Below are 11,952 nucleotides of genomic sequence, written 5' to 3' on the forward strand. Positions count from 1 at the left end.
GATAAATATAAAAACTAAACCTTTCATTACAAATTTCTTGTTTCTTTTCAATGCATTGGTTGAAGTAAACTGGTATCTGCTCGATTGAAACGATACAAACATAGTGAAAAAGACAACCGTAAACCAGCTTAGAATTTGTAAACTACAAAACGAAATCGGTTATTGTTCGTTCCGTTTTGGTGTTTCATACTGACTAATATGGTTTGTATTAGCTTAAGACCCTTCAAACATTAATGTGATAGATATATTAAAGACTGTTTTACAAAAGGATGGAACTGTTTTACTTTCAAAGTCGTATTATAGTGATATCTGTTATGTACGGATTTCGACTCTCACCGGTTAATTTCTTCTTTTACACGTGCTTTTTAAACTTCCTGTTTAAACATACACAAGTTTCTAAATTGTTTTTTAAGTGAATTAAACTTATTTTAACAATCATGAAGCGTTCTAGAATCATTAACAAGCAGTTTCAGCTTCTGTTTGATGATGGAAAACAGGTTTTTCCAAGAAAATACCGCAAACGACCGCACAGGATTTGAAATTACCGGAGTTTCATTAGACCTTTTCTAACAGTTACAAAAAGTTTTTTTACCTAAAATTTCGTTGGGAGAAGGGGGTGCGGACTATGTACCACTGCGAACTATACAAGACTTTCTACGGTATTAGTCCCCTACCGACGAAGTCGAAGGGGACTTAAGGTTTGCACTCTGTCTGTCTGTCTGTCCATCCGTCAGTCCGGCAAATCAGTTTTCCACACATTCTTTTTCTTCGTGCTTGAAGATATTGATTTGATAATTGGTATATAGTTTTATCATGGCAAGTTACAGATCAAGTTCGAATTTTGTTCCGGTCTGATGATTTTGTGCAGAGTTATGGTCCTTGGACCTCGAAAATTCACTTAATCAGTTTTCCACACTTTTTTTCGTCATGCTTGAAGATATTGACTTGATATTTGTTATATAGTTTACACCATGACAAGTTACAGATCAAGTTAGCATTTTGATCCAGTTCAATGAATTTTTAACCGGTAGGGGACTATGTATTGGCATGCAATACTCTCAAAATGCTTGTATATATAGATATAACCAGAAGTATATAAAGGAAATTTGCATGAAAATAATTATTCAAATTTGCACAAACAGCTTACTTTAATTTGATTTTAGAATTGAAATTGACTATGTCAGTATTTATTATTAGGATATTCCAATCGGAGGATGGCAGCTAAAGTTAAAACATGAAGATGATGCAGATGCTGATGAAGTAGCTCATTACAAATTCCATCGCACATTGCATCTAAAAGCTGGCCAGACATGTACTGTAAGTAGACAATATTTATAAAATCAATATTAAAATGATATTATAGTCTTAATAAATGATTGAACACTTAGTTATATGTCATTTCTTTCATTTAAAATAAAGTATTTAAAAATCAATATGATTGATTGATAGTTGGTAGCTATACATCCAGTGGCAAATATTTCATGCATGTTCAGGACGAATGGATATGAAAGCTTTGGCTATAAACCTGCCTAATAGTAAAAACATAATCTAAAGATAATTTTTCAAAGCAGAAAAAGGAAATATAGCTTTACAATCTAAGGAGTTTTGAGATCATGTTGGAAATAGTAATAGTTTCAGTACTTGAAAAAGGGAAACCTATTTCAAGTTTTGTCTTGATACTTGCCTTTTTTTTTAATTATACCCCACGCAACGAGTTGCGGAGGGTATAATGTTTTTGACCCGTCCGTCCGTCCGTCAGTCCTGTTTCTTGTCATCGCAACTCCTCTCAAACCACACAACAGAATTTCACGAAACCTTTTTAGATAATAAGGACATACTATGTAGTTGTGCATATCGACAGGAAATTAGTATTCAATTCTTTTTCTAGGAGTTGCCCCCCTTTGAACTTATTTACTTTAATGTACTACTGCAACAGGTTGTCATCGCAAATCCTCTCAAACCACACAACAGAATTTCATGAAACCTTTTCAGATAATAAGGACATACTACGTAGATGTGCATATCGACAGGAAATTACGATTCAATTTTTTTTCCAGGAGTTACGCCCCTTTGAACTTATTTGCCCAATATACTACTGCAACCTTTTGTTTTCGCAACTCCTCTCAAACCACACAACAGAATTTCATGAAACCTTTTCAGATGATAAGGACATACTACGTAGATGTGCATATTGACAGGAAATTACGATTCAATTTTTTTTCCAGGAGTTACGCCCCTTTGAACTTATTTGCCCAATATACTACTGCAACCTTTTGTCATCGCAACTCCTCTCAAACCACACAACAGAATTTCATAAAACCTTTTCAGATAATAAGGACATACTACGAAGATGTGCATATTGACAGGAAATTACGATTCAATTTTTTTTCCAGGAGTTACGCCCCTTTGAACTTATTTGCCCAATATACTACTGCAACCTTTTGTCATCGCAACTCCTCTCAAACCACAAAACAGAATTTCATGAAACTGTGTAGATAATAAGGACATATTATGTAGATGTGCATATTGACAGGAAATTATGATTCAATTTTTTTTTCTGATACAATTTTTTTTTCTTACACTTATTTTATTTCTCCAATGACAATGTGGGGACGTGGGGTATGTGAGCGCGCTCACTAAGGTTCTTTCATTTGAAGAATATTTGATGAAAGATCGTTTTTCAATTTATCAAGTTTTTCTTGTATCCCTTGTAAATTTTTGAGATATAAAGGAACCCCCCTGTCCATGTGCCTTGTAAGCAATTCCTCAATAACAGTTAGACAGGATATTGATGAAACCTTAACCCCCCTGTCCATGTGCCTTGTAAGCAATTCCTTAATAACAGCTAGACAGGATATTGATGAAACCTTACCCCCCTGTCCATGTGCCTTGTAAGCAATTCCTCAATAACAGCCAGACAGGATATTGATTAAATCTTACACAGTTGTAGAACACTACATGATGTCATGTATAATGGATTATAATCCAAGTCCAACATGTTAAAGGGGAGATAATCAAATTTACTTACTTCTATATGCTTATAGTATTACGGACAGGGGTACTCTTATGTGAGTTCACTCAGAGTCCTAGTTTGTTCTGGTTTTAGTATATCTGGACACAGTTTAGATTTATTAAGCTTTGTGAGTCTACCATGAGAACAAGGTAATTAATTGATAACTTAGATGATATATATCAAATAGTTTCAGTTTTAACCATAGAGGCAAAAAATTAAACTCTATGCAGCTAGCACTAAATAATGTTCTAATTACACTCAATCAAGCTAGACAGGTTTGCAACAGAGATCTCAAGATCTTTTTTTCCCAGGTGGTTCTGAAAGAAAATCTGCAAGTCCTCACTAACATTTCTATTACAAAATTGTGTTGGTCATTTGCAAAATTTTAGTTTTCAGGACCTTCTGACAAGCACTTTTCGAGAACTGTGTTGCAAGTGAGCTATATAGGGATGGTCTTGTATTAATAATAAAATATATTTATCATTCCTAGACCTGTTTTGTACTTTAAGGTATGGAGCTCTGGTATTGGGAAGACATATAGTCCACCTAGTGATCTTGTCATGTTTTGTACTTTAATGTATGGAGCTCTGGTACTGGGAAGACACATAGTCCACCTAGTGATCTTGTCATGTTTTTGTACTTTAATGTATGGTGCTCTGGTACTGGGAAGACACATAGTCCACCTAGTGATCTTGTCATGTTTTTGTACTTTAATATATGGAGCTCTGGTACTGGGAAGACACATAGTCCACCTAGTGATCTTGTCATGTTTTTGTACTTTAATGTATGGTGCTCTGGTACTGGGAAGACACATAGTCCACCTAGTGATCTTGTCATGTTTTGTACTTTAAGGTATGGAGCTCTGGTACTGGGAAGACACATACTCCACCAAGTGATCTTGTCATGAAGACACAGAAATGGTTAAAGAGCAAGGACTTAATGAAAGCAGAATTATACAATTCTGATGGAGATGTAAGTTTCTACAGTTGGCAGGAAACTATATTATTGTGCTAGATTTAATGAGGCATGGAACAAAATCACTCTGAAAATGTCAATGAATTACCATGACTTCCCAGTGAAATAAAAACTTATAATTTCACATGTGAAATAAACTCAATAATTTTACTCCTCTTATGTCTTACAACAATAGGTGTTATCGATGATGTTGCATCAAAGCAAAATTGTGAATGCATAGAAAAAGATATAGTTCTTTGCATTTTCTACTCTATTAGTTATTCTTTAATTATCGTTCTGCTATGGAAAAAAAAATTGTCACTCTTCTAAACTCATAATTTTTATAATGGACATTTTAGTTTTATAAGAATTAAAGGATGCACAATTTAAACATAACAGGTGTTTAGTAAGGTTCAGTGTTTTTATGGAAAAAAATTGACATAAGGGCTATTCCAGAAAAAATAATATGGGGGTTGGGGGGTTGGAAGGCACTTTTTTTATGACCATCACCAATACAATTGCATTTTACTTTGCATACATAACCACACAATTTGAAGTTTGTGATCTGTCCCTCACTTGTACAAAAATAATTCAAGTGCCATCCAAACCCCCTCACCCCCATATATTTTCTTCTGGACTAACCCTAATTGTATGTAATAATTGTTTTGCATTATACTAACAATATTAAAAGACAATTTATTTGTATAGAAGCAGTCCATTCAATTAAGATTATATTGGGCTGACTATATAAAGTAATAATTTATTTGTGTTGAACAGGAGGTAGCTAGCAGAAAGTTGTCCAAGAAGATCTCTAGAACCACTTCTTCCTTCAGAACCAGTTATGATACAGTAGATTCTTCTAGAGTAAGTCTGATTACTTTGATATTGTGTATTTTGTGCATATGATGGAAAGTATGTCTGATTTTTATGCCCCCCGCCACAGCGGAGGGGGCATTAAGTGTTACCCTTGTCCTTCCGTACGTCACGAAATTTGTTTCCGTTCTCTAACTTTAGTTTGCCTCAACCAAATGTAATGTTATGTAACTTATACACAATGCTTATTACCACAAAACACTGATCAAGTTTGAATTTGGGTGGCGTCACTTTTACCGTTTTTGAATAATGTCTTTATAACGTTATATGCAAGCAGGGGCATCATCTGTATCCAATGGACACATTCTCAATTTATTTAATTATACTCCAAATATATCCCACATCAGACACAGCAAATTTGGGATGGGTTATTTATAGATCCTCATGTACATCAGTCAAACCTAAAGTTTCTGAATGTACCATATCTTGAAATAATTAACAAATTTGATGAAACAAAAAAATGCAGCATGATTTTGTAATTTGGCAACTTTCATATTGGAATAATGACATTTTGTTAAAATTATATCATCAGTTTGTGTTGTTTTTTTTCTGGATGATGATAAAGGTATTGAATGACAAAATCTTGAAGTCTTTAATTACAAGCATAGGTTAGTAGGATTTAGTAAAAATGATATTACAGTAATCAGGCATGTATTATACACATTTTTTTACCCATGACATAATTTGTATATTATACAGAACTGAAGGCTCTGAAGACATTTGTTTTCACTATTGTATCGTTTTAAAGTGTAGGTGTGAAACAGCATGATAATATACACAGCCGAATACAGTACACAAATTCTTTGTAAATAGAAAATGGGGAAAAATAGTATCGGTAGAATTTTTTTTTTGATAAGTTATAAAACATGATAAATAGATAATGTAAAGTTGCCAGAAAACACAAGTCTGTATTTACCAACTTTTCTATGAAAAAAATACAATTTTGTCCTGGACTATTCATTTCAACTTAATGATAATCCAGATTTTTGACAAACAACAAAGTTTTCTTTTTGTACTTTATAAATAATGGAGGGGTAAATGTCGAAGACAGCAATATATGAAAAGAAATTAATAAAAAATGTCTACACAACAGAACATTTCAATGACAGCATTCATAATTTCATGTTTCATGCTATTCTTTCAGAGAGACAGGGAAGGATGCTCAGTTATGTAATCCTTATATTGAAGTGCTTCATGTGTTCTAGCCACGTAATATATGCAGGGTGCAGTGCTAGCTCTCTACTTTGTGCTGTTTTATCATGTGTGTCCTTGTTTGGTAAAATAAGTGTGAAATCACAAGCCCTTGATTTCAGAGTACTAAAGTTAAGAATTAAAATGTACAGTAAAACCTGTGTAAACCGGCTATAGGACTATGAAAAAGGGCCGGGTTGACATTGGGTTGGTTTATTCAGGTTTCTGTATTGACAGGAAGTTATTGACTTGTGACGTCAGATATTTTGCAAGTAAAAGTTCTGTCTCATTGTAAACTGTAAACTTACAAATACAAATACCGTAATAATGTATTTATTGAAAGTTCAGTCTTCATTTGTGTGACTATTTTGACATGAATATTACAAATGTTCCCTGCCTTTTCGCCATTTTACAACGAAAGATCGTTTCTTCAGTCATTGTATTCATTTGCTTTAGAAATTTCAGAAATCAGTTGTCCCCTGGAAAAAAAAATAAAATAAGATAACGTTTTTTTTCATATCCTTTTATGTCAAATTGGCCGCGGTAGCATCAGTCTCTCAGTTTTGTCAATTTAACTTTCATTTGCATCAGAATCTCGTGTTGTTTGAATTGTTCAAAGAGTTTCTTTTACTTCCATCATTCATTTCCTACGTTGGTAAAGCCGATAATAAAAGCAAGAATTTTATCACACAAAATTTCGTCATGATCGAAACATTGTTGTACTATGTACCATACCCATAAACTCAACAATGAAATGTCATCGTCCAGGTCTTCTCCATCATCAGGGTCATCAGTTTCAGGGTTCACAACAGACTTTGAAGGGGAAAAAATGGGACTTCCAATTTTCGGCCGGAATGGACAGGAAACCGGTTTATTCAGGGTCCGGTTTACACAGGTTTGACTGTAAATGATATAATATGAGATTGTATGTCACACATAACTTGCACTTTAGGCCAGTACTCTAGATTTGCACCCTGCATTTCACCACCTGGCTAGATCACTGACTGAGGACCAGTTGCTCTACATAGTTTAAATAGAGAATAGTACACCATACATGTAATGACTGAAGAATGTAGCAAGATTCTCCAAAAAAAAGAAAACCATTAAAGAAAAGGCTGAAGAAAAAAAACAGTATTTATATATGGGTTGTCTCTAAATATTGAATTGTCTTTTAATTAAAATGTAACTTGTTATAAAGAGAGTTTTACATTGGAAAGTTGTATTTGAAAGGTTTGGGTTTTTTTTAGGTTGTATTTAATATGTACTTGTACATTGTTAAAACTTTGAAAGAGATGTTAAAAAAAGGTTGTATTGAGGATACTGTTTGAGTATATTTTGGAAAATGAAGACTGATGTAGGCTTTTTTGAGTTTCTCAGGGACATTATACCTCATATCTTAATGAATGTGTTCATTTTTTCCATCAACTTTAGTCCCTTTAAATTAGTTTTTCATGGTTGACTGAAAATTGTTATTCAATTCACAACCTGATCAAAGTTTCCACATTCTGTAATTATTAAGACGGCAAATGTGTGGCATTGTTGTCAGCTGTTCCAATTAAACACATATATATTACCCAGGGAAGGCACTTTGAAAATTGAGTACCCACCTATTGAATTATTTTTTGAATATCACCTGCATTTACACTGTACAATAACTATTTGACATCCATCCATAGTTGAGATTTTAAAGAATCTTCCCTGAGTCTTGTGCATGTTTTAAGGGAATAGTGTTATTATTATTTTTTTCCAGTTAATAAATTTGATTTAGAAGCTAAAAATAATTTGAAAAATTAAAAATACAAAACACAATTTACAAGTCTTATTTAAAAATATGTAGTCTCTTTGTTTTAAAATATTAAGCTTTGTATAGCTACGTTCCTCAGTGATTACATCTAGAATGACTATATATGTGATAATATAATTTGTGTTTTATGTCTTGTGCAATGGGCTTTTTTTTGTATAATTCATTTGGCATCTGTTTCCATTATTTTGAGATTATGCATGGCTTCCTTTTTGGGTTTATCCGATCAATTCAATTTTCCTAATTTTGTTTTTGAATGTCTTGCAGTAGCAAGAGTGTATTACAAATGTATCGTTGTTTGAAGAAGCTATCTGTTACATATCTATATAAGTAAGTTTGAGAGAATTTTTATATAATTATTGTTTGAATTTTTACTATAAGATATTTATACATATACTTCATAGTTTAGTGGAAGTGAAACTGAGCTAAGAAATGGATAAGCCAAAAAAATAAAAGAATCTCTTACTGTTATTAGATGTAGCTTTTGCTCTTTTATAACTTTCTCTTACTACCCTTGTCATTCTTCATAAAGATCATGAAAAAGATTGACTTTTTATTTTATCAAGTTTTTGTGAATGTCAACAAAGAAAAAAAAAATCTCTTTTCTATTGTCTGGGTGTGTTTTCTGATCAAGAATTGAATAGGTAGACATCTTGTTTTCAGCTGTAGATAGCTTGTTTCAAGTTATCATAAATAGTTCTTACTTATGTTCGAATATATAAGGTAATATTTGCATAATATCACCTTGCTGTATCTAATTTGACATGTAAATATTTTTATTATGTTCCTTTATTTTATTTGTTACTTAGAATCTGTTTTTATACTTAAGTAGTAGTACATTGTATATTGCCTAGTCAAATATTAGCAGTCAATATAATTACAAAAAGGAATTTCTTTATGTTCCAGTTTTGTGGATATACTAGGTTTTGGTGCTTTTCTTGCCTTCTAGTGCTTCTTGATATATAACAGGGTAAATTTAAAGTTAAACGACTTTTATCTCACTTGTTGGTGGTGACAGTAGCACATTTTATTTAACCATTTTGTGACTTCAGTATTTATTGATACATGCCCCACTCAGATTTTTAAGTGTAGTAAATTTTGCACATTTAGGTAAAATTTCATTTGAAAAAATTCAAAAAATTCATCCACCCCATCCAAAATGAATTAAATATTTAAAAGAAATATGAAAAAATGTCCTCATAGAATAAGGGAAACTTGCAGATTTATACAATTTCTTGTCAGTCTATTTATGGATATTTCTCATCCTTAATCCAATAATGGGATAGAAATTCATTAAAGTGCAATTGAATTTTAAGAATGAATCAAAATATTCATATCTCTGAAACCATCAAAGTTTAGATTCATTGTAGCTAGGAATAATTAATCTCTAGTAAACTTAATTTGCATAACTAGCCACAAGGTTTCTGCATTGTAATAAACTGCTGATTCAAATACCATGCTATTTTTTCAAATAGCTATAATATATATTTGTTGGCACATACATCTCTTTGGCAATATGAATCAAAAAAGTAAGTTTTGTTTAGCACAAGATAAATGTAAATAATTAATTTTCTTATTCGTTGGGTGAAACATGAATTCCTTGACACTATGGTAAATATAGAAACTAACTGTCAAGACGGTCTTACAAACAACATTTTTTTTTAGTGGTTCTATGATTTGATTGGCCTACAAATACAATTGTAACTTCTGAAAAAGTATGTTAAGAAATGATTTCATGCTCCACCTAATTAACAAAAAAATGTAATAGCATTTAAAAGGCAGCTTTACAACATACCATCGTATCTATAGTTTATATCCACATTCTATTGTTATTTTTATGATGCAAATTACAGAAACTTGAAATTAAGATTATTTTTTCTTATTTATCTAATCATTGAAGTGTGAAGGTGTTCATTATTAGATGGTTCTTTATTTCTGAAGCCTTTGATTATGGTTACATTTTATTTTTGAAATAATTTAAAATTTAATTCAAAGAGTGGGAGGAAAATGTTTTTGTACTTTAGTAAACATGATGAAATACTTCAGAGATCAACAATTTTAGTGATATCTAAGTAATAGAAGGAGACAGGTCTTTTTGATAGATTTTACAACTCCTTGAAATTGGGCATTTTCATTTAATATTTCACTGTTGTAAACTTGTTCATACTTGACTTTTTTTAACGATTTAAATATAGAATTTTGTCTTAGCTATATATAATTTGAAATAAGCCTTTTTTTTATTAATCATATATAGCTTATAAATTTAAGTTATTATTTCCTTGCTGATCAAAATCCAGTTGGATACAGATTCTGTGTCTGCTAAAGTTATATACAGTATTTGTTCTCTTCACTTTGTTTAAAGTTCAAGGGTAGTCCATGTCAAGCTGTTATTATATTTTGATTTTGACAGTCCAGAGTAGAAAAATGGCATATCACATGTTGCAGATTATTGATCAACTTGTCCAGTAATTTTATGGCAACTTGTTGATAAATTTTCTCATTTTTGATTTCTGGTTATACTCCAGTAATCACATGTTTTCAGTCTATTTCATCAATCATTGATTGCTCTTTTTTATGCAACCATAACAGTTAAACCAGAGTTGTAACTTGTGAGTACTTTTTTGTTTTGTCAGACACCTATTTCCAGTTTTTCTTTGAATTATAAGTGGGAATAGTTTAAACATGGCAATTTGTAAAACTTATATATTTGTTAAATATGCATGTTCAAGGGAAACAACCCTGCACATACTTTGAAATGCTTCTTATTTAGAAAAAGAGATTTTTCTTATTATTGTTTACACAAATATTTTATTAATTAATTAAGATGATTTTTTGATATTATTTTTGGTGCTGTAGTTGTTTTCAATATGTTGAGGGTGTTTTTGCCTTGGAGAGACATAGGTTTCCCCAATTCCTAATGTTAATTGGACTAAAAGTTCATTTCTGTATGAGCTCTTGTGATACATCATTGATATTTGGTATGCATTAGTATTTGACGTACAGAAAAGGATAACCTAGAAAATTCTGTCCGAAATTTAAAAAAATTAAAGATGGATATGTTGCTAGAAAACCATGCCCACCTTAAATTCTCATTGGTAACTTGGTTATTGTAAACCGAGGCTTTTTTTACAAGTCCTGCATAGAAATTATTATGTATATGTGTTGTGAATTAGTTTGCTTTGAGTTAAACAAATCAAATAACGATCTTGAAAAAAAATTGTTTAAGAAGAATTTACTGAAAATATTAAATCTTTTATAATGATGATTTTTAACTGCAAGCTATTGAATCACTTTATTAAGCAACTCGAGGGTTTGGCATAAAAATGATGCGAGGACCTAAAATTTTGTAATTAATAAGTTTCCAAATTAAAAGACTTAAGAATTGAGACTTGTTTAGTTTACATGTACCAATTTATATAGAAATATAATGCATTTTACACATAAATATTTGTGTTTGGAAAAGTTCAAAACAGTGCTACCAAATTGTTGTATAAAAAACCAAAACTATCTGGTTGTGACTATTTGACCATTTTCTGACCATTAACCATGTTTACATTGTGTTTTTATCTATTTATCATTTAATTTTACATGTTCAAGATCAACAAAAATTGCTTCTATATAGAAAAATAAAAATCTGATCATTCTAATTCTGTTGTTTTTATACGCCAGTTTACAGGACCTATTATGGTATACTGTTGTCCGTCCATCGTCAACATGTCGGATAATAACTCAAAAATGCTTTAACCAATTTGCATGAAACTTTGGTGAATGGTTTATATCTATTGACGTAAGCTCCCTTTCGATTATTATAAATTTTTAAATTTTACGTTTGAGTTATGAGATTTTATTCATAAAAAATGGTTGATTTTCCAGTTTTCGGACAGTATCTTAGAGGAGTTTACATGGAACTTTGTTGACTGGTTTATATCTATTAAGATAACCTCCCTTTAGTTTTTCATAAATTTCTGATATGACATTGAGAAGTTATTGAACTTTATTCTTTTAAAAAGTGACGGGCTTATCATGCACTCATGGCACAGCTGTTTATTGTCTAGCTTGCGACTTCTGATGCTGAAAGCAAGACATAGGGATAGTGATCTGGCAGTGTTAACTAACTACT

The 11,952-nt window shown here is 31.6% G+C and overlaps 1 protein-coding gene across 1 annotated transcript in view; it reads left to right on the forward strand.

Moving 5' to 3' along the window:
* The window catches only part of LOC127735224 (lamin-L(I)-like), a 34,443-nt gene extending 22,966 nt beyond the window's left edge, over positions 1–11,477 (forward strand). Inside the window, exons 8-11 of the mRNA XM_052245341.1 lie at positions 1,198–1,317; positions 3,866–3,985; positions 4,745–4,831; positions 5,985–11,477. Coding sequence (XP_052101301.1) covers positions 1,198–1,317; positions 3,866–3,985; positions 4,745–4,831; positions 5,985–6,014 — 357 coding nt within the window. The 3' untranslated portion in view covers positions 6,015–11,477. The remainder of the gene's footprint in view (positions 1–1,197; positions 1,318–3,865; positions 3,986–4,744; positions 4,832–5,984) is intronic.
* The last annotated feature ends 475 nt before the right edge of the window (positions 11,478–11,952 follow it).

The sequence above is a fragment of the Mytilus californianus genome, unplaced genomic scaffold (assembly GCF_021869535.1).
Source record: "Mytilus californianus isolate M0D057914Y unplaced genomic scaffold, xbMytCali1.0.p SCAF_3, whole genome shotgun sequence".
NCBI lineage: Eukaryota > Metazoa > Mollusca > Bivalvia > Mytilida > Mytilidae > Mytilus > Mytilus californianus.